The following is a 23,630-nucleotide window of genomic DNA, read 5'->3' on the forward strand; positions in this document are numbered from 1 at the left end:
AAACTAAGTAGGCAGTCATTCACACCCCAAATATATACAAATAAACTTTACTAGTCAGTATTTATAGCCTATTTTCTGTTGCATAACTTTTAACTAAAGTGGTATTGCAGCACTTTTAAAGGCCCTCTGCAGCACAGACTGCAATTATTAAAACTCAGGTCTTATTGTTTATATGACTTTTTTCCTTTATTTCACTGTTGTCTGAATTATTTTTCCTTTCACTCCTTATGGGGTTTTGTTCCTTCCATCCCTATTCAGTCACTGCAAGGGAAGAAGGGAATCTCAGGGGTATGTAGCTGCTCAAAACCACTCAAGGTTCAGCAGGACCGGCCATATATCCATTCCATTTAGTTCAAACACAACACAAAACTTCAGAAGTCTGTTCCAGTTGTCAATTTTATTCAAAAGGTGTCTTCTATATATTTTTAATATATAGAAATAAATATGAAAGGCCTATACAAATACGAACACTTATAGAATACCAATACTGCCCTTCATTTTTTTATACTGATCTTTCAATACATAAGTGGACAAAACTGCAGCAAATAGCCCACATACTTAATAAAATAAAATTTACAAAATCTCTGGTAACAATGTCTGTCCATGTCTAACAGAACCTTTTAGATTGAGTTCTCTTTTACATACATGCAACCTCAACACAAAATACATTCAGCTTTGAGATGTTCATAACACAGACTGATGTACATTTTCCTCAAGATGGACAGTAAACAAAAGATCATACTTAAGTTATACTTCAATGCAGGAATTTAGCATTATCCTTTTTCATGACATGCTGTCTTAACAGTATTTTTGAAACACAGTCCAATAAATTAAAGGGAATGCAATCTTGCCTTCAAGTAATACCCAGGTCACTTAAACTTCAGAATGGGCATTTGCTTTTACATAACATGATTCTTCCCAAAGCTTTAAAAATTTTAACACCACGTAAAATGTTTTTGGTATAAGATAATGTCATAAAGTAAGCCTTTTGCTTCCTGTGAAACACATTTGATAGACAATTCCCCATTAAGTGATATTTTTCTAACACAGGGCATCACCCACATGCAGTTATGCAATGTCACTAATTTACACATTTAAAAGAGCATAAAGCAAAGTATGTGCTTAAATGGTGAGAGGAATGACTACTATATCAAATACAACTGCTCCTTCAAATGTTGGTTATTTGTTGGGTATCTTTTTGGGAGTGGGTATATTTTGCTTTAAGAAAAGGTCACACCCAACCAACATGGAAAGGCAACCACATCATATAGCAAAACCCTCTTTTTTTCCTGAAGGAATCTGTACTCATCCCAGAACTAAAAATTCCCAGATGTTAATTTATGAACTGTAGATCAAAATTCCTGGAAACTAGAAGAAATAGTTCATGTATTTCCTATACGGACAATAAAACCATAGGCTTTATCTAAGAAAAAAATATAACTTTTTAAGTGCACAAAAGCCCAATCTTGCATCTCTCTCCTGTTGATTCAATTGTTTTCACTTAAGGAAAATATACAGAACTTCCCTCTCGTTCATTATTTATCTTATATAAATAACTGTTTGAAGAATATATTTAATAGTTTATTCACATACTAAATCTTAAGGGTATTTGGGAATGTCAATTCTGTTTTTCAAAAAAACTACTGCTTTTACAGTGTCGTAACAATTTTCTCTTTGCATCAAAACAAAGATTTTTGAGCTTAAATTACTAAACAGTATTCTCATTTCTACTTCTTGATGTTTGAATGCTTGGCTCATTGTTTCAACAAAGAATATGGAGATTCACTGAGAAATAAATGGGACAAGTCTCTTCTCAAGGGCAGATATCCAATATGCCTTGGCTTAGAATTGCAGTTGTGTTGTAGGGTTCTCATTCACAGCATCAGAGTGGTTTCTGGTTTCCGTAACAAACCTCCTTGATCACTGTAGTTCTCTAATCAATCTTCACTCCTCTGAACCTTTTCTGAGCTCACCCAGCAAAATTAAACACTTTGCAACACAGGTTTTGCAGGCATTACTAGAGGTTCTGCAGGCCAAAAGTGGTGGACTGTTTCCCAGCAGTGTGAGAGTAACAATTTCAGGACAGTTTTCGTATGTGTTGTATGGCATTAATCTGGCCCACAAAACCTCCTCACATGGATGAGGGTCAAGACAGTAAGACTCCAGGTCTGCAGAGGGTTTGACATTCAGGTTAGAGATCCATCATGGTGGGGATGGGAGACAGTGACAGACCAAAAGGATGACAGACCACACACATAAAGGCTTGCAGTATTATTTGAAAAAAAAAACCAAAAACAAACCCGGATCAACAACCCAGACACTTCCAAAGTAGGAATACATTTATCAAAAATTAAAGTTTGTTCCATTATGAATGATTTGAAGTTTGGGTTCCTGAGCTTGATACTGGACAGGGGAAAGGGCAAGGCCAAGGGACTTCTATCTTAAATTATACAGCAGTATCATTAGGACAGTATTTAAAAACTATTGTTAGAAGTATGAATAATTTACAAATGTGACTTTAAGAATATTATAACTAAATAGTAGTTATAGAAGCTTAAGCTCAGAAGACCTTAATCGTCTTTCTTTTGTGTTTGAAATCGTTCCATTAAAGCCCTAAATATATTTCCTGGTATTTTCTGGTGTTTGTCTATGAGAGCTTGGACTGCTGCTTTTGTCTGTAGGGAAAGAAAAAAGGTTTTGGTCAGAAAACCTCATTTTCATACTGCTCATATAATAGCACAGTTTCTAGCCTCTTTTTTAATCCTTTCAAATATGACAGATATATTGCAAATTCAAAACACTGTTCTTCCATATTTAAGCCCAGAGGATGTGATTGTGACAACATTGTCAAGAAACAGACCAACAAACTAGTATCTCTTCTGCGTGATAGCTGTGTTCACAAGCTGTATTAGTGATACACCAAAGTCAAATGACAACAGAGTAAATTCATGAAGAGACTTAGGGCTATAAAGCATGTTAAACACCTGCATGATGCACTGCAACTCAAACTCCTGCCTATGCCCAGATTTGCATCAATAACACTCTTCCAATGGGCACCACCTTGATTCTACACCTGCTCAGAAGCAGCACTGGAAACACCATTGTGTCTCAGCACATTTGACTCGTACAAAGTAATGCCCTCTGGCCCCAAGGCCCCTGAAGGGTCTGGTCCTGGGACACATGCTCAGGCCCCTTAGCTGCATGTGACAGCAGCCTTCACTTTCACTCAAAAAACAAACAGGCCAAGGAGTCATGGCAGTTACTCTTATTATATAAAAGCTATATAGGGAACATGTAAAAGCAGGGCAACATGCAAAAGGTGGGTGAGAACACACTTCCTATTCTGCCTAGACAAGCACAGGCTAGGGAATTCTGCCAGAAACAGAACAACAGAGATTTGCCTCTGTAAACCAGCGGTCAGCAAGGGCAGATATTAGTAGAATATTGTTTGTTGGTACAAGCTCCCACTGTTTATATGGAGTAAGTGATCAACTGATATGTCCTGGGACAAGGACTTCATACATCTGGTCCTAAGTGATTGTACAGATCTAAAATTTGTATTAGGTTAAAAATTTGAGCTTTATGTTTTGCTCTATATAATGGGAAAATGCATACGGTGCCATAGCCTGAAACATGAGATACAACTTCAAAATCACTCTAACTAAATAGGATTCTAGGGAATTCACATTCTTGGGGCTTTATTTAGCAGAATCTGAACTCAAATCAGAAAATAGTGACGGTTGGCATAAATGTAAGATGTCAGTGCATGTCTGAAAGTAACTTAAACACATTCTCTGCTGAAAGGTAGTTCTGAAGTCCTGTCAGAGTGACCCCACAAAAGAAACAATCAGTGTTCCATAACCAGGGCCTAACATACTGCAGACAAACATTTTAAGAGTATTTTTGCAGAGATCTAATCATAGGATAAACAGACAAAGAGACAACTGAACTGACACCTGCATGGTCAAGAAAAGTCTCTCTCTCAAATGAAATTTTTAGAATATTTTAAGTGACCATCTGTGGAGTTTTCAAAAATACCTGTTTCAGCCCACTCCATCTCACTGCTCCACCACTTAACTGGTTTATGTCTTTTCACTGTGAAATCTATTAATAAACTGAATAAACATGAGGACCTGAAGATCCTTTCTATAAGGCATGTAAATCTGAATTAAGAGGAACATTTAGAAGTTAAATTTCTGGGCTTGAAGCTGGACAAAATAGAAACAAACTAGACAAAGCAGTGAAATTATATATTTTTTTCTTTTATTGTATGTAATTCCAGCAGTTTGTGAACATAGATTTGCTATGTTTGAAAGGCTTCCTTAGTATCTTTATGAAAACACCAGGAAGCAGAATGCTTCCTCTTGGGTGAAGTGCTTCTCTCTATCAACTGAGAACTGTCTTGTCTGACCAAACTTCTTCAGTCTTTAAAGTAAGTTGTTTCTCAAAGCAAATATAGGGTGCAATTAACTTTATAAGACCTAGAACATCTGCAAGTTGCAATAATAAGAAATACAGTACTTAAGAACAACAGAGTTAGGCAAGTACAAAACCTACCATGATTCCACCAGTTTCTGTAACTGGCTTCTAGACAGAAATCTCTTGACAAGACTATTGCAGTGGTTTTTATCAGAACATTCAGTATTTTAAATTTACATATATAGATATCTCTCTTACCTTTGTAGCTAGCTCCTCAGCAGTCATATTTGGTTCATATGGAATGGGTTCTCCAATAAATGTACGAAGCTTGACAGGAAATCCGCCGTACAGAGGAACTACTGGCAATCTAATACGCTCATATAGCGACCTAAGTATTTCTAATGTGAAAAAAATATGATTGAAAACGGGAGAAGGAAAGGTGGGGAAGGGAGAAGGGGAGTGGGGAAGGATAAAGGAAGGAAAAGTGAAAGAGAAAGAGAGAGAGAAAGACACTGGGATTATTCTCTAAAGTTTTTTGTCCCCACTATGTCTTAACATTGAAACTGACTTGCAAAGTAATCTAGCTCCCAATCCAAACTCTGAAATAATGTGGCATCTCAAGTGCTATCCTACCTTGACTTTCATTTCCTAAAAGCTGCATTAATGCTTATCTCAGACTTATTTCTACTCTAACTTGGTGTGAAATCTTTCCTCCAAAGAGCAGCTGAAACGAGAAGAAGGAAGAGGAGAGAAATTCAATAGCTGCCTCTCTGGAGAGGGAGAGAATCTTACACAATATAGGTTACAGGTTCAGCTCATTTGGCAGGTTAGAATTAGAAACTAGTATTGGAAAACTGCATGTTCGGTCCCATTGAGGTCTACAGGATCGGAAATAGCCTTATCTGCCTAAAAGTCAGTCATGCTAACATACTGAATTGCTCTTTCAGATCACACACTGGTTGCAGTTAAACAACAAAAAGAGAGAAAAACCAGGTATTTCAAACAGTTCTAAGAGGACACATTGTTCTCCACATGTCTGGGTACATCCCAAATGTACCCAGAAGAGATTCTTTGAAAAATAAGAACTAATATTATAATTCTCAATTTCAGACAAGGAACTCCACTAACTGGCATGCTGGCATAAGAAACTCCTTGCTGATCAAGATGTGGAATTTTCTGTACACAACCTATAAAAACAAAGACAAAACTACTGAAACTGGAGTAACACCTCCAGTGACCAAGAAATTACACTCCTCTAACAACCCTGTTGTAGAATGCAAGGAGCACAAATGATTTTGGCTTCAATTTCCTCTGTTTGGGATTCTCCTGAACACAGCAACAATTAATTGCTGTTGATTTTTGTACAACGTGACAAATGTGTGAATTATTCCAGCTTCTGCGTCTGATGCCTTGGCTTTCTCCATGCAATATATTTCTCCTCTTATACAGAGGGGGAGAGAAACAGAACTGTGCTGCCCTGCAGCATTCTGATGAAGGTGACAATGCCATACTTGAGGCAGAACATGTAGTGTGGAGACTTGTTCAGACCCCTCTGCTAGACAGTAACTAAGAGATATAAAAAAGAGGGAGTTTAACACTAGCAAATGAGCAGAGATGTGGGCATCTAATCATCCCAGAGATGGACCCCTCAGACAAAAGACCCATCTATTCATTTTCTGGCTGCAAGTTCCACAGAGATAAGGAAGAAGAGCTGCCAAATGCAAGGTTTTGTGAGGAACCACAGGTCTAGTGCAGAACAGAAAAGCAACTACAGATTAAATGTAGTTCAAAACATTCAAACTTTGAGTACAGGAAGAGGTATAAGCACAAAGCTTTAGGAAAACAGGAATAATGTGTCAGTTGCCAACCTGTTTGCTTTGCTTCTTAACAGACAGCAGGAAACCTAGGGTTGGCCTAGCAGATATAAGCAGAGAAAAAAGTGCCTTAAATCTTCCTGCCTTTTTCTGGCTCCTTTTTCCTTTCCTCTACTGCTCTGCTTGTGCAAAAGAACACTTATGTGGAAAGTAACCTAGATGAGCCAATATCACATCTAATGCATACAAATATTAAATCCTAATAACATCTCTGAATTCTACCAGAGAGCAAACATCAAGAAACAAGGCTGTGTTAAATCTCAAGTTTATATGAGGATTATTTCTACAGATAGGCTAAACATACATGGAAAAATAAACTACAGAAAAATAGAAAATATCTTACTTATTCCTCCTAATGTCCTAAAGCCTTCTCGAACATTTTGTGTAAACATAGGAATGATGGGCTAGGAGGGAAAAAAAATAATTAAGAATTTAAGATAGCACTATCTAAAAAATTTCTACCTCACTTAATTAAAAGGCAAATTAATTTCAGAAGCGTTTCTCAGACAAGGATATATGGAGGGTAAAACAGGTACTCTGAAGTCCCTCTGTGACCTTCTGCCATGAGGTTTCAAACTGAAGAATACTACAAGATTCCAGTGAGTCACTGTTTCAGCAAGTCTATTAGAGCAGTCCAGAATTTCAGAACCTATGGAGCTTTCAGGTGTCCCTCCCACCATCTAGCAGTGTTTGCACAGTTGTGACTTAAGAGCTTAAACCTCTAACCTAATTTGTAGTTATGCTCAAAGGGAAGGAATCACAGGATTGGGACACTAAACTTGTCTGATTCCTCTCTGCTATGCTGATGGTATTGCTTCACACTTGATGCGTCATATTCAATACATGTCCATGACTTTTTCTGATGATGAGTACTTGGAATGGTGTTGAATATTTCAAGTTTTTATTGCTGTTTTTAAAATTGCAAACAGCTGTCAAGATTTATAAGAACTGTGAGGGGGTTAGCTATTATATAAAGTTTTTCAATAGCATTTTATAGTATGTCCCCACTACGCACAGCATCATCAGAAATACAGAACTCTTTATGGGATTTTCATGAACTCAAATTCTTTTAAACTTTTTAAAGACAAGTATGGGGATGAGCTAGCACATGTAACTTTCCAGACATGCATCAAGTTTTGGGTTTCTTGAGAGGAAAAAAAGGTCTGTAAATAATTACAGAGAATAAAAGGAAGTGCAGTTGCCTAAACTGAATGCATACAAATGTCTTTATTCTTGAACAATCTTATTTGGAACATCTTGCTTTCGACACAGAGACAGAAATTTTTGTTTATATGATAGAAATTCTGGCAAAAAATCTGTTGAAATAAGACAGCTTCAACACATTGAAGGTCCCAGTTTTAGACAAATTTTTCTGATATTTCAGACAAATTCTTCTTTCCATGAGGAGTTCTGCTTATGATTCAAGGTGACTTAAAAGTTCATCTTTAATCTAAATAAAGATGCTTTTCCCACTTTCAGTCTGTCTCTGACACTCTTTCTATTTTACTGCATCTCTCAGGGATTTTTTTTAGGGGGGAGGAAGCTACATACCTTGTGAGTGCATGAAGGGAACCAACACACATTCAATTAAATAAATGCAACTAGCACAATCACAGCTGAATCTCAAGCATAGCCTTTCACATGCTATTGTAATACATTAGTAAAATCTAAACCTGTTGAAAATACCTGCTTAAACAGTGTTATTTTCCTTGTGAGAAAAGTGATGCACACTTAGTCTTAAAGTATTCTATTTCTGTGTACAATCCACAGATTGAACTAGTCTGTTTTTGACAGTAGCTAAATATAAAACTCCTGGTGTGAGACTTTCTTTTAAATTAGGTATATGCAGACCTATGGACATATGCACACATCTTCCAAGTACGAATCTAGAACAGGAGGGATTCTGAAATGATTACTAAAATGGTTACAATTCAAATATATCTCACACACTGTCGTGCCTCAGCATTTGGTCCCCTACGAATAACTACCTGCCTGCTGACCAAGCCCAATGCTGTACATTAGAACTGAAGAGTTCACACCAGTGACCAGCCCTGGACATCCCCACTACCATAAAATGCCAATACAGTACACAAAGTGTCAGTGAACCTATACCTGCTGGGTCACACCACGCTTCAGTGACAGAACAAACAGAAACATGGAGTTGGACTCTATGATCCTGATGGTCCCTCCCAACTCAGCACATTCTGTGACTCTGATAGGGTTGTTTCCCAACCATGCTGGTCAGGGAGGGCTAGGCCATCACAATACTAACCAGCTATGTATAAAACATCACATGCTTATAAGGAGAAACCATCTTGTATTTCATCTCTTGTTCTTTTGAACTCTGGATTTCCTAACCACACTATGCTTACCTGACTCATAAGCCTTCTTATCTATCAAAAGCAACAAAAAGAGTCAGGAAATCTAGCTGTTAGAGCAAGTAGACCATACTCATGACAGTCAGAAATCTAACATCAAATACATGATAACCAAAGCAGCTTTCTCTGGAAGAAAGTACTAATAACTTAGCTTTCTTTGCTTCTCTTCCATTACGTGTCATTCTTACCACTTTTGCATCAATGGCCACCTGAGCAAAGCCCTTCCGATCACTCCACAAAATATTGTACGTCTCATCGCTGAAGAGAGCTTCCCGAAGTCCTCCTGGGGCAATGGCCAACAGATGGCCCTGCTCCAGAGTCTTGACACAAGCTTCTTTTGGTCCATGTATAACTCCAAATACATCAAGTAGTATTCTGAAACCTGCAGGGGTAAGATAACATTAATTCCAAAAGCATTAATTCATACTACCAGGGAGTACAGATTCCCAGCACAGAACACTATGGCTAAAATTTAATTGTCTAATAAGCTGTGGCCCACAGTCCCCAAGAGGGACTGAAGCATTAAGTCTAACTTACAGATTTTGGTCTGCAAAGTTGAAGATTTAGAGGTTTCAGTGGCTTTTTGCCATAGTAAAGTCAGGTGCTAACCCACAGTCAGGACTAAACTGAAAAAGAACTGTCAAGCACTCTGTGATATCTTTCACATGTCCCGTCAAAGGAGTTGTTTGACTCAAGGGCACTGGCTCCTTGCCCAAGCTCCACTGTTCAAACACAGCACAGTCCAAACAGAGAGCAACAAGAGGCAAACTAGGAAACTTGTGGTTCTGTTTTGCGAACTTCAGCAAAGAACAGTAGTGCATAAGGAGGAGAATGACAAAGAAAATGCATCATTCTCTGCATTATGGATCACTACAGTAATTGACTCTGGTTCAGTCTGTGAGTACCTGGATGGCATTTCATACAGAGAAGCACCTGGTAAGCCTCAACTGGGTACACTCACCTTCTCTTAATATTGTAACTGAAGTCTTTTACCTAATGTTACCTAAACTCCTCATATCACCTTGAATTTAACATGCCGTTCGGACTGTACCCTTCAAGAAACAGCAGAACATCAAAAATTTGCTACAATCATCAACAGGAACACATCTGATCAATTTAGACAACTAGCCTGTTGTTAAAGGACATAGCTACCACAGACCTCTGTTTGCAGGAAATAAGTCCTGTTTGGTTGGTTCAATAGATTTTAAACCTAATACAGTATTTATGAGTAGTGCATACCAAAACGGTAACTTTGGATGACTGGGCAGTAAGGAAACATAATTTCTCTTCCTTGAAATTCCCAATGAAGCAAACAACCTTATAAGCCATAGACAAGGACAAAGAACTGATCTAGTCAAGTTTGCCTCTTGATAACAAATGAACAGCTGTGACTATAAACACACATTTGCTATATACACACACATGCTAAAGGAGAGCCCAAAGAAAGTTAAGTTAAGAAAGTTAAGAAGACAGAGGTTCATCTTCTCTTAGAGCCTGCATAAACTAAGAGCTTGGGAAGAAAAGCATGAAGCAACACATCATTAGTTTATTCTTAACTAAACTCTGATCTCTAGTCTTTTTAACTAGAGTGAGTATAATTCTCCCAACTCATCTCCATACCCAATTGGGATCTGTCCATACACATGGCCACAGAACACAAGCTGCATTACACCTGTCTCATATTTTGCAGTGCCTGCCTCACACACTGCTGATGACACTCAGTCTTCATCCAAAAGCATTTGCATGGAAGAACACCTAGAAATGAAAGTTGTTTCTTTCAGGTGCTTTTTTTGGGGTATTTTTAATAGCTGATTTTTACAATGCTTGACATTCCCAAACTAATTAAAGCTCTCTGGAATGTACCTGGTGGTAAAAAGCTGCCAGTCTCCAAGTCCTTTCTGTCAGTGAGCTCAGGAGACAGACAAAACAGTAATTAAAATGGTTGAGATGAACAGGAAAAGAGACTCCAAGGAAGCAAGGACTGTGACAACACTGTTTCTGCATTGGATACACTGAGGAAGGGGTAAGGGGGAGAGTGCGTGTGACAAAGCAAACACCATGAGTTTGTCCAGTTCATTTATCAGTAAAAAAAAGAAAAGAATATTGTCAGAATACAGGCAAAAAAAATGTACTAAAGAATAGTCATCCAGGGAGGTTTTAAGTCCTCAGAAAATTTCTCAGCTGTATATCCCCCTTTGATTAGAATAAACTTTATATTCTGAGCACTGCTTCACAGCCTTGCCAGCAGATCACACATTACTATCGATATCTCTGCTTCAGTACCAAAGAAGAACCTGGCTCCCTTAAAGGAGCTGAGAGATGCAATCTGACACAATGGCCCAGAATGGACAGCCAGTGTACCTGTGTCCAAGGCAAAGGTCACCACAAAGTTAAAAGAAACACTGAGGTAGTATCAGGTAGCACTGCATGAAAGGAACCAAGAATCTGTTTTTCCATTTTAAATGACAAAACAACTCTCTAAATTATCTAAACACAATTTTTCAGCCATGCGGAACATTTTCTTCCAGACACCAAGAAGCTCAAACTTAATTTTATTCCACAGTTCAACCCAAACTCTGCCCTTTGCCCCAACATACTCTTCTCCTATTTTCCACAAGACTGTATTGGCAGAAATGTTTGAAAACCCTTTGAAGAGCACCCAGTAAAGCACGTAATACTGCTCTCAACTTGTGCACTATGTACACTTTTCTATCTTGGCCCCAGTGACTGTAATATCAGGGCTGTCAGCTACCGGATAGCAAGGATATCATTGTTTTCCCCTTTTCCTGTAGGATCCCAACAGTGAGGAACCATTTAGACCACTGAATCCAATCTTCCATAGTTGTAGATAATTGACACATATATAGGTGCAGAGCATCTAGTCCACAAGATACTTTGCGACACCTTCTGCATGTAACAGACAAGAAGCCAAAGCTCCTTTCCTCTGCAACATTACAGGAGAGGGACTGTCTTAGTTACATAAACTAGCAGGCAACCTTTTAAAGAGGGCTCCTAGATGACTTCAGGAAGCAAAACTGGCCCATACTATAGCAGAGGATGATGGAGAACAACACAAGTGAAATCTCAGTCCTCTCTGAATGCATTAGGAAAAGGCTTTCTCCCAAACTTAGAGAAGTCAATGGTTTTCCAAGCACTACACAGCTAAGAGTCTAAAGGCAACAGAAAGCAGGAATATTTGGTTTGTTTTTTCCCTGGCAAACCTCTAGTTATAAAAGAGGGAAAAAAGAATTTACATGACCGTATTTTATATCCTTCTCCTCCAAAATGTAAGAAAAGCATACTTAATACTGGCACGATTTTGACACATCCATGTGTGTCTAAACAGACTCCCCAAATGCACCATCACCCTGTCCCATTTCCCCTGCATTGAGCATTATTAACTTTTGGTTAAAACATCTTCTGAAAAGGCATCCAATTTAATCTGAACGCTTAATCAAGATCAGACAGCCTCAGTATTAGGATAAAATTATGCAGTCTTTCTGGTTTGATTCACAAAGGAAGCAGCATCTACCTAAGCTGTCAGTCATAGATTACTGTGCTTATTTTGAAACAATCCACAACACTTTCTGGGGTCTTTGGACTTGTCTCCTTGAACAGCCTTAATTCCTTCACAGAACCAGAGAATTATGTAGATAAGAAGGAAGCTGTGGAGGTCATCTAGTCCAGCCTCCCACTCAAAGCGGGTTCTACTAGATCAGGCTATTCACAGCCTCACCCAGCAGAGTTTTGAAAGTCTGCAAGGATGGAGATTCCCCAAATTGCCTAAGCAATCTCTTCAGGTGTCTGATCACTCTCGTGGTAAAATACCTTTCCACATGTCTAATCAAAATTTCTTGTGTTGCAACATTTCTCTGTTACTTCTCAATCTATCACTGTGCACCTGTAAGAAGAGTCTGACTCCCTCTTCTCCCCACCCTTCGACTAAGTCACTGAAGACAGCAACAGCATCTTTCCACACCCTTATCTGGTAAACACCAAACAAATCCAGTTCTCTCAACCTCTTTTGGTACACTTTGTGTGCTCCAGACCCCTAAAATCCACTGAACATGCTCCAGTGTGTCATTGTACTCTCTACCAGGGAGTCCCAAACTGAACACCACGTCATGGGATGTGCTTGCACAGGTGCCATGCCAAGGGAAAAAAATTTCTTCACCCAAACCGGTGGCTATATTCATGCTGCAAAATGTTCACCATGCAGTTCATCTTTTTTGCTGTAAGGGCACACTGCCAACTCACATTCAGCTTGTTGTCCACTAGAATCTTAAGTCCTTTCCTGCAAAGTCTCCTTTTATCCAGAGTACTGTTGCACAGAATTGCTCATCCCAGCTGCACAGCTCTACATTTGCTTTTGTTGAACTTCATAATATTTCTGCCACTTGAATTCTATGAAGTCACTCTGAGAAGAAGTGATGCCCAGTATATCAGCAGGTCCCCCAGTTTGGTATCATCAGTGAATTTCCTGTGCGTGCTCCAGGCCCTCATCCAGGGGTACTATAAAAACACTACACAGCAGTGGTCTCAGTATCAATCCCTGAGGAATGCCTGTAGCTGTTGGCTAGATGTTGTACCACTACAACCAGTTCTTCAAGATCAGCCATTCAGCAAGGTGTTTCTGCAATGCTACTGAATATTTGGGGGACTCATAAGTATACTCCCACTTAGAGCCTGATTTTAAAGCAGAAAAGTAGCAAAATATAATGCCCCATTTGATAAACATCTGTGCCTATAAAGATACAATACAGAGCCAAATCTGCATCATGAAGTAGGTTATATTAGTCACCTGTATGCAAAAGATTTGATGGCCACTGATAAATGAATCTGTTGGCAAAAGCAGTTGTAGAGGCAAAGCAATACTGTAATCAGTATGAAAAAGCTCTTTTCAGGAACTAAGGCTGAAATAAATCTATACCAACAAAAAGACAATTTTCTTATATGAGTTGGTTCTATTAAAACCACCAGTGCACTACAGGATTCTCCTTGTAACATTTGTAAATTGACAGGCCTTTAATCACAAATCAAACTTGGGAAAGAAAGTGGGTACTACTGCATTCCATACAGACAAAAAAGCCCCCTCAAATAATTAATTTCACCAATTGTCAGTGCATTTCAACAGGCTATCCAGCCAAAATCTTGCCCTAAACATATTTTTCATTTTCTATCTGCTTCTCCTCATGTTTCACACAAACATGTTGAACACCTCTCTAGCTTTCCTCCAAAATATATTCTACTTGAAACAGTCTTCCTGGGCACAGGTTCCACTGCCTGCCATCCTCAACTGGAAAAGAGTTGGGTGGAATAAGAAAATACACTATCTCTTCAGACTAGTATTTTTAACTTATTATGGGCATTTGTTCCAAAAAGTTTAATTCTTAATCAATTCACACCACTCATTCCGCCTATATTAATGAAAAAGAAACATTTTATTGAAATCTTTGCTAATGATTAATACAGAGAACACTGCTTTTCCTACAATCTCCTTTTCTTTGTTTCTAAACACCCTAGAGTCATTGGAAAGTGTTGCCCAGACAGGACTATGTCCCATCCTTGCATGGGCCAGTCTCGTTTCTTCTTTGTAAAGATGCTCTGTTCCAAAACTTTCACTAAATTTGTCTGAATGTCTGTTCTAAAAGCTGTGCTCCTGCAACACAATTTTTATTAATTACACAATTAAAAAATTCAAATAATTCCAAAACTGCTTGTTTATAATGAAGTGTGTTACCTGGTACTCTAAAGACAAAATGATCAGCTACTACGCTGCAGCGCCTCTTGTTCATTATATGAAGTCTTGCTGTGAAATAGATATAGTCCACAGGAGTAGCTCCATGATAAAACACAACAAGTCCTGGTCCTTGAGGAATATTTTCGACCCCATGAAGCTCATAACCTGTTAGGAGTTAAAAATGTAGCAGGTGTTAAACTTTTATACAATTTTATCACAAAGAAACTAACTTTGCAGCAAGCTGGCAAACTAAAACCAGCATGGATTGAGAAGTGATAAGAGCAAAGTAACCAATAATAAATCAAGAAATAACTTGCAGTATCTACAGGAAATACAAGTTGCTTCAGAGAAAATACAAGTTTCATTTAAGGCACCACACTTAAGGAAAGAGAAAAAAACCCCAAAAACCCAGCACTAAAACAAAACACCCAGTCACACTATTTCAAACTGTATAATTTATCCTAATTTTTTCTGTTCACTGTTTTCAAGGCTGCAAAGTCCTCTGAATCAATCATTCAAAAGAAATCAAAATACAGACTGGAGTGGTGAAAAACTATTTCAAGGTGTTATTAACCTTTCAAAGTTTATTGCCGTCAGTGACTGTTTTAGAAGATTTGACATGATATCACACATTTTCATGTCTCCTTTTACTCCAGGATATGAAGCTTATCTTTGCTTCTTCTCTCCAAGTTATACCTGTTCCAGCTTTCCATCACTATATAATAAAAGCTATTTGGGACTATATAGGTCTAGCTGAAAAATACGTAAACCACATAAGCTTCTTCCTGACCTCACATTTCTATTCAAGTCACAGGGCAGAATATATTTAATTAACACAAAATGCATCAGTTTAGAACATACTCAGTTAACACCCAGTAGCACTGTTACAGTATCTTTTTTACAATAAAATAAAACAAGCAAAAAGAAAACACCCCAAAAAAACCACCCTCAACCAAATTCTGTCACATCATCTAAAGTTAATCAGGTCTGCAATTCCTATTCCATTAATTTAATTCTGTAGGTACTCTTGGCTCTTCTCTATTTTACTGTGGAGCTGCAACACATTGCAAGTGTATCATCTGTCCCATCCCAAGGTATCCTTACTGTACTCCATGCCAGCCAACTAACACACATGGAATTGGCACAATACATGTAAAGTTACAGGTATCAACCAGCACATTTGGGGCTTTTTAGTTGTAGGGTTGTTGTTTTTTTCTTCTCTTTTTTTTTTATTATGCAGTTAGATTTCAGGATGGAAAGTTCTTCTTATGATATCCTGATGAATCAATGAGGGAAAAAATAACTGGAAAACATTTCATTCTTTAGCAAGACGAGCATATAGATAAGAGGGAAGCAGCTGGCAGGGCAGAAAAAAGTCACAGCTCTCAATGAGGGACCGGATAAGAATCTTCTTGCACAAATAAAATGTCAGACCTTATGAAAAGAAAAAGTTACTAAGGATTAAAAGAGCCAAGGTTTAAAAAAATAATTTTCTTGTGAAAAAAAAGTAAATAGCTTTTTATTGTGAAGTGAGCATTTTAAGCTCTTTGATGTAGCTGTTGATTTTGATGTAGTGTACTTTCTTAGATTTGAAAGTTACATCTTAGTCTTACAAAGCCTGTCTGATACAGCTGCTGCACCATCTGGTTATCAATGCCTTGAAAACCCACTTCTCTTTGACTAGAGAACAAATAGAGATGATTTTCAAGAAGGATTTATTCTTTATGTAAATTGTTCTTAAGTATCTCCTTCTCCTTTAGCTGCATCTAGACTGAATGACTCTGAAAGGGACTTGTGATTTCCTTACAGAGAAAAGCCAAATCATTTATTAAGTCTGTCTTCATAAAGAAATAAAGCAGAAGGACAAAGAACAAGGCCCTTAGTTTTGACATTCTAGTAGTGAAAGCAGTAGTCCAAAATACAAAGATAAAGAAAAAAGTAGGGTTCTGTAACAGTGTCAGGCTCTGAAGTTAATTTCAAGAAGGAACTAAGTGCTCCTTTTAGCCATCATTTGGCATTTCATGTAAGACTGGTTAAGTGCAATTAAACTATGCTAACATGTGCTGGCTGACATACTAGCTATCAGGGAACTGGCATTAAACTTCCAGTCTTCACATATTAACCCTGAAATGATACAGTTAATTGATCTAGTTTTTAACACAACACACATTTCAGGTCTTCTTCAAATGAGGAAATCCAGGAATTGTTATAAAAAGCATAAAATGGAAAAAAAAAGGCACTTTAAAAAATTGTGCATATATTCAACCAGAACAGAGATGTCACTTTATAGCAGCAAAGGAATAAATGCATGAGACAAAAAACCTACATTCAAAAAAGTCTCAATGTCTTTTTTTTTTCTGTCTCAAGCACCACTGACAGTCATTCATAAAACAGAAAAAACCCTGAATTGGCATGCACCAGCAGCAACAATCAGGCATATCTTGATAATCTTGAAAACTAAACAAAGAATAAGAGCTTCAGAAGTTTTAATGAAAGGTCAGATCTCACTTACCATGCCATATTCTTCCATGTCCATCCCATATGGTTGCCAACATTTCTCTTGCACCTATCCAAACATCATGGGAATAAGCTTCCTTTATTTCATTCTTCCTTTTATAAATATGAAGCCAGAGAATGGAAACATAGAAGAGAATGATAATAACTCCTGGAAGTACAAAGACTACTACAAGTGGAAACAGCACCCATAAAATGTAAAATGCATAACTCAGATAATCTCCAATATCCTCCACACCAGTCCATTCTTCCAGAATGTAAGTCAGGCAAGTTAAGTAGGACATCGATGTCAGTCCTGCAGTACAGGATTCATTTCCACCTGTCATCTCCTGTTTAAAATAAAATTTAAAAAAATTATATTAATAAATCTTTCAAAAAGATAGATCTGTCTACACTGTTTAATCATATAATAAACCTCTCTTACGCATTTTATTCATATACCATTTACCCCACATCCCAGCAGCACCTATTAGAAACATAAGAGTTTACACAGCAAAACTTTTACTTGACATTTACAGTCCTTTTCTTTTGGGTACTGGAAATGCTGACAATTCTAATGGAGAAAGATGATGCCACTGCTTAATTTCAGGCTAGGATTTTATCTCACTGAAAACTGTTCAACTTGCACAGACCCAGAACATTTATACTCTTACCAATACCAATTATTACTGAATTTTTGAACTTCAGATAGCTGTATTGATTAGTCTAATTTATTGTTACAATAAAATAAAACCTTCTCTCAAGCACTAACTACAACAGGAAACAGCACAATCTCAAATCCAGTGCTTTAAAGAAAACCTACTGAACACTTCCACTCATTATAAGCCTAGAACATCTCAGGAAGAAGATTCTCTCAAATAAGAAAGTCTCAGCCCTGGAGAGACCTTAACTTGTACAAGGAAATTTACTGATAGTGACAGGTCAAGACCCAGAACACAACACTGAGAGGCAGCAGAAAGGACAAGGGAAAAAAGTTCACAAAAAGTCCTCTTTAGAATTTTAACTGCTCTGGTTTTACTGTGGTTATTCATAAGAATCTCTCCAGTCCAGTACCAGCTCCTAAAAAGTTACCAGCCCACAGAAGTCAAGCCTGCAATTTCAGGCTTACTGTAACTCTGGAGCCACATTTTTTTTTTCTTAGCTTTGTACAATTTAGGGGACAACTTGCTATTCACTTCACCTTATTAACACAGGACAGCCTGAATGCTTGGCTATGTTAACTAGAATACTTGAACAGCAAACCTCTGGGTACAAAAATTATTCTAGGCTAGAAAAAAACTGGTTGATCAATATTCCAACTTCTGCTAGTCAGGACCAAGAAGAAAAAATGTTGCAACTGCAAAAGAGGCTTGTAGAGAGAAATGGAAGAACAGCATTTCTAAGAATGAACTTAATCTAAGCTTGAAGCTGCTGTGTTTTGTTTATTAGAGTGTGACTTACAGCAGGTATGACTGCAAAGCTCCTATGCCTAGACAGACACGTATGTCTAGCACTCTTTTGCTCTGGTTTTGCAAGAAACAAGAGACTGAAATACAGAAGATAATATTGTTTTCAGAACACCAGTGACAACAAAAATTACAAAGCAGATCAATTTTACTCCACCTTTGCTAAGGAACATTGAAACACATACTAGAGTAGAACTCATTTCACTTATTTTCCTACCTCAATTTTCTCTCACATTCTGATAGAGCAAGGATGTCCCTCTCCCTTTGGTTTTGGAAATCAGCCTCTACCCACATTACTCAAGGTACCTAGCTCCTATTAATGAGAAGAAAGCTAATCTTTGCTCCCACAATCCATAGCTGTTCCAAACTAATTCAGGCTTACGACATTTTGCTCCTCAGCGTGTTCTTGAGGTACAGTGTGATGGGCAGCTGATTTATCTCCAGCCAGTACAAGCACACAGCAGCACTGACACGTCCTTCACTGAACTCATGCACCCCTGTCTTTGGGGTGTGAACTAGGGGGAAAGGATGGGAGAGAAAGTGTGTGGGAGAGCAAGAGAAAGCTCTTTTTCATTCCAGTTGCCAGAGCCGAACTACAGAACCTGTCAGGCAGCAAACACCCACAGCAAGTGAAAGAAACACAACTTGTGCGACCAAGCAAGATTTCGGAGTAGCATTCAACACCACAATATTAATCAGATTGCTATGTCTGGACTTCTCCAATGGCTCCACCTACCACCTAGAGAACAATATGGAGTATGGATTATGGCACAGAAGTATTTTTTCAAAACTGAGAGGTGATTATGTAGCTTAAAAGAAGACTTATAGCTATACTCTCTCACTTATTATATATTTTTAATTGTTTATGGCTTTACCCAAACCCCAAATCCTCCATCAAGTAAATTTAAAGTCCTGTTCACACATGTCAGTCTTGCAAAATATTACATGTCCTTTTGCCTGTAATGCTCAATGCAATACCTCCAATGCAATCACCACAGTTTTTAAAGTTTACTTGCATATCTGTGTGCTAACTTGCAATAGAAAATAAGATCTCACATCTTCTGTGCTACCAGCCACAGAGGTAAGAGCTAATGCACTGCCTTCCCTCAGGAACAGTCATCAAATCTACCCTGAACAAGGCTGCTTCCTCATCTTGAGGAGCATCACAGGATAAGTTATACTGAAATTTATACTGTCCAACCTCTTCCTAACTAGCCAGATAGATCAGGTTGTCCAGTGACATATCCAGTCCAGTAGTATTCTGGACTGGATCTCCATGGATGGAGATCCCACAGCTTCTTCAGGCCCCTAATCCAGTGCTTGAATACCTTCATGGCGCAAATGTTTTTCTTTGCTAGAGCTCCCCTTACCACACCTTGTATGTGTTGCCTCCTGTCCCTTTGCTGTGAAAATTCTACTTCCCACATCCATTAAGAGCAGCAGTAAGGTCATCACAATGTGGGTGCTATGGCAGTGAAGAAGGGAAGGCAGATTATGATCCAAAAACCCCAGAAGTTCCACATTGAACACAGGTTCAACATAGTTCTTATATGCCACTAACAGATAACAACACTTCTCTGTTCCAACTTGCTGTTGAGCAGTTCAAAATACACGTTTTTAAGTTCTAACTTGCTAATGTAGCAGCTTACCTTTTTCACTAGTTCACAAAGACACAATTTCTCGTTTGACTAATTACAGTGCACACCAACTCATGCTTACACATCAAGCTTTATGATGTGGAAACAAGGCTAACACACAATTCCCGTCACTGACTTCTGCACATGACCCAGAAAAGTCCTTAACTAAACTACAACGGAGGCCCTCGGCTGCAGGGGGCAGATGCTGGGATAAGTGAGACCCTACAGATCAGGACAGAAGGAGCGACTACGGCCAGCAGCCTGCTCTGCCGTAAACGACACACAGCACCATTTCTGCATACGCAATGTGCAAGCGAAACCTCTGGAGGACATCCCAGTGTTTCCAAGCTAGAAAGGCACTGAGAAGCAGCAGCTACGACACGTCCCTGCCAGCAGAAACAAACACACGGCAAAGGAGGGCGTTTCTACCAGAATTAGCACTGCCACCACAAGCACACCAAAAAAAACCTTAAAACAAACGAAAAGTAGCAGAAGACCCTGATAATCCTGCTAAAGTCACCTGCGACAGGAGAGAGCCTAGAGGATGGTTTAGCCCTTGTTTTGGCCCAAGGACAGGGCGGGCTCTGGTGCCGGCGGGCGGGCGGCCGGGGGAGGTCGGGGCTCGCTCTCCCGACCAGAGGGACTCAGCCCCGGCCCGGCTGTCGCCGCCAAGCGCCCCCGGCTCCCACCGCGCTCCGCCCGCAGCCCTGTGGCTAAAGCAAGGCCCCGAGCTCGGCGGTGACACAGGCCACCACGGCGAGCCACCTCCCGCCCGGGCATCCGCGGGCCGGGCCCGGGCCGGGCCCCTCCACCCGCCCGGCAGCGCCCGCTCACCTTGCCCTGGCGGCGGCGGGACCGGCTCCGGCCCCGCGTCCCTGCCGGGGCCCGCTTTTACTCTCCGCCCGCCGCCCCCGCGGAGGCCGGGTGCCCGCGGGGCGGCCGGGCCGGGGCGGCTCCCGGCGGGGGGCGGGGGCGGCCGGGCGCCCTGCGGAGCGGGGGCGGCGGCGGCGGGGGCGCGCAGGGCAGCGGGAACTCCGCGCCGCCGGGGGCGCGGCAGCCGCCCGGACCCGCGTCCGGCACGCACCGCCCGCCGCTTCCGCCGCGGCGGCACGGGGCGGGCGCCGCCAGGGGGCGCGCGGGGCCCGCGAGCGGGAGGGGCGGGGCGGCGCGGGCGGAGGGCGCCCCCTGGCGGCGCGGGGGGGAGCCCGGAACCACGGAATTCCAGGGGGGATTGGGCTGGGAGAGGCCGCCGAGGTCATCGGGACCAACCGATGGCCGAACTCCACCTTGACAGCTGGCCCGCAGCACTGAGCGCCACGTCCAGCCTTTCCTTAAACACCGCCAGGGACTCCACCGCCCCCTGGGCAGCCCATTCCGATGCCCAATCTGTGAAGAACTCCCTCCTCATGTCCCACCCAAACCTCCTCTGGTGCAGCTTGGGCCTGTGTCCTCTCACGCTGTCCCTGGTTGCCTGGGGAAAGAGGCTGAACCCCAGCCGGCCACAACCTCCTTTCAGGGAGTTGTGGAGAGTGATAAAATCATCCCTAAGTCTCCATTTCTCCAGATTAAACAGCCCCCAGCAGCAGGCACCCACTGCTCACCCTCCTGCCTTGAGCACCACATCCCTCCCAGCCACCCCTTCCCTGGTACCTGCCAGGTGGGTGCAATCCTCCGCCTCCAACCCCACTGGTGTTCCCACAGCAGCAGCAGCAGCAGCAGCATCCATGCCTGGCACCCACTGTAGCCACTGCAGTACCTCAGTGTTCCAGGCACGTTCTGGTTCAGACACGGCATTCACAGTGCTGTTAAGGCATTCCTGGCTGCCCAACAGCTGTGGATGTAATCCCTGGATTTAGGTATAAAAATTAAAAAAAAAAAATAATGGATTTACAGATAAAAATCAGTCAAAGAAGTAACTAGTGTTCCAGCTGCACTGGGTGCAGCTCCAAACACACGGGTATTGATGCAGATACCCTACCTGCTGGGATGCCATGGAACACTGCCATGGCTGCGCCCTCAGCCTTCGGTGGGATGAACTTGGCCAGCTCTTCCAGATCCCCTCCTGCTGTGCTTTTCTGACCAACTCTTCTACAGGTACATCATCTGCCTGCTGGACATCTGCAGCTGCTCAGTTGAGCAGTTGCACTCATTTTACCGTGTAACTGTGTGCATTGTCATCCAATGAATAATTGTGCAGTTGTACACACTCTTTACTGTGTAACTTCTTCCAATGCCATCCCATTAATGAATCGGTCACAGCCCCAAGCCCACCAGAGCTCAAGAGGAATTCTGACAGGCGCATGGGGTGAGGTGACTCTTGGGGCTGTCCTATGCAGGGCCAGGAGCTAGAGCTCGAGACTCCTTCTGGCTCCCTTCCAATTCCAGGTATTCTATGATTCTATGATTTTATTAATTTACTCTGTTTTCAATATCATCTTCGTCCCCAATGCAAAATCTTATACATAAAAAACTACAAAACCAGAATTTCTCTGCATTATTTACTGTGCAAACTATACCTAATAAAAGTCATAAATGCTGTTTTCGTTTTGAGGCAGCACAGGTCATTTTCTGGTTTTCATTTCTTTTTTTGTTGTATGATGGAGAGGCTAAAAAATAAGTGTACCAAGGGAGTGATTTGATCTGCAAGTACATTTCTATTTGTATGACAAGAACTCTAATTTCTATAACACCATTTTTCAGTTCTAGTTTCTATAATACTGCTCTAAAAAGAATAAAAATTTAGAGTGAGCCACTAAAATAATATAACTGCTTATTATTAGAGCAGTACTACATGGTTTCTGGAAAAATTGCTTACAATTTTTTATTAGAAAAATATATAATTCAAAATCCCTCCTGTTCCTCAGTAATAATTTTGTCTATCCTCATCTTGAGACCCCAGAAAATACTCTTAGATGACTATGACAGAAGACAACAAATAAAAATTATTTTTTTTACACAGAGAAGCTGCAAATAACACAGTGGTGCTGCTAAAAGATGTAATAGCCTGGGATAAACTTAAACCTTGTTAGAAGATATTAACAGCTGCTGAAATAGAGGAGATAGAGACAGAAATATCTGCTTTTGAAAATAATCAGCACTCTAATTACATATCTCCTAACCAAGGTTAGTGCCCCATTGTGAGTTGGAGCACAGCTCCTCGTATCATGTATCAGAGAGCATGGCATTTGAAAGGCTGTGCAAATTCTGATTACTGAATTGGTTAATTGGTCACAGAATCAGGATTGTTAAGTTGGAAAGGAAGTTTAAGACCATTGAGTCCAATCAATAACCTATCTCTGCCAAGCCCGCCATTAAACCATATCCACAAATGCCACATCTACACGTTTTCTGAATACCTCCTGGGATGTTGACTTCACCACTGCCCTGGACAGCCTGTTGCAATGCTTGACAACCCTCTGAGTGAAAACTTTTTACTGATATCCAATCTAAACCTCTCCCAGCACAACTTCCTTTTCCTCTAGTTCTGTCCCTTATTCCCTGGGAGTAGAGACTGACTCCCACCTGGCCACAACCATGCTTTCAGGTAGTTGTAGGTGTTGGTCCCCACACAGGCTCCTTTTCTCCACGCTAAACAACCCCACCTCCTTCAGATTTTCCTCATA

The 23,630-nt window shown here is 40.4% G+C and overlaps 1 protein-coding gene across 3 annotated transcripts; it reads right to left on the reverse strand.

Annotated features, from left to right (window-relative positions):
• Nucleotides 1-378: 378 nt before the first annotated feature.
• LOC132072723 (transmembrane protein 68-like) lies at nt 379-21,853 on the reverse strand. 3 transcript variants are annotated; one of them, XM_059471216.1, is made up of 7 exons: nt 21,658-21,853; nt 16,924-17,254; nt 14,412-14,576; nt 8,860-9,053; nt 6,637-6,697; nt 4,678-4,817; nt 379-2,675 (listed from the first exon to the last, which is right to left on the reverse strand). In XM_059471216.1, exons 1-7 carry the CDS (start codon nt 21,799-21,801, stop codon nt 2,571-2,573), a joined length of 1,140 nt encoding a protein of 379 aa, XP_059327199.1. In that variant the 5' UTR covers nt 21,802-21,853; the 3' UTR covers nt 379-2,570. The 3 variants fall into 3 exon arrangements, with proteins under 3 accessions (XP_059327199.1, XP_059327205.1, XP_059327212.1); XM_059471222.1 differs by lacking the exon at nt 21,658-21,853 and adding an exon at nt 20,842-21,004; XM_059471229.1 differs by lacking the exon at nt 21,658-21,853 and adding an exon at nt 20,528-20,752.
• Between the last annotated feature and the right edge of the window lie 1,777 nt (nt 21,854-23,630).

Source organism: Ammospiza nelsoni, chromosome 1 (genome assembly GCF_027579445.1).
Source record: "Ammospiza nelsoni isolate bAmmNel1 chromosome 1, bAmmNel1.pri, whole genome shotgun sequence".
Lineage (NCBI taxonomy): Eukaryota > Metazoa > Chordata > Aves > Passeriformes > Passerellidae > Ammospiza > Ammospiza nelsoni.

What these genes read in the sequence shown, in the direction of transcription:
- LOC132072723 (XM_059471216.1), bottom strand. Translation starts at nt 21,801, where the DNA reads ATGCCGTGTCTGAACCAGAACGTGCCTGGAACACTGAGGTACTGCAGT. An exon ending in GGATTGCACCCACCTGGCAG is followed by an intron (nt 17,255 to 21,657) that starts GTACCAGGGAAG and finishes TATTTTAAACAG; the next exon opens with GAGATGACAGGTGGAAATGA. An exon ending in TGGCCATTGATGCAAAAGTG is followed by an intron (nt 6,698 to 8,859) that starts GTAAGAATGACA and finishes TTTCCCTCCTAG; the next exon opens with CCCATCATTCCTATGTTTAC.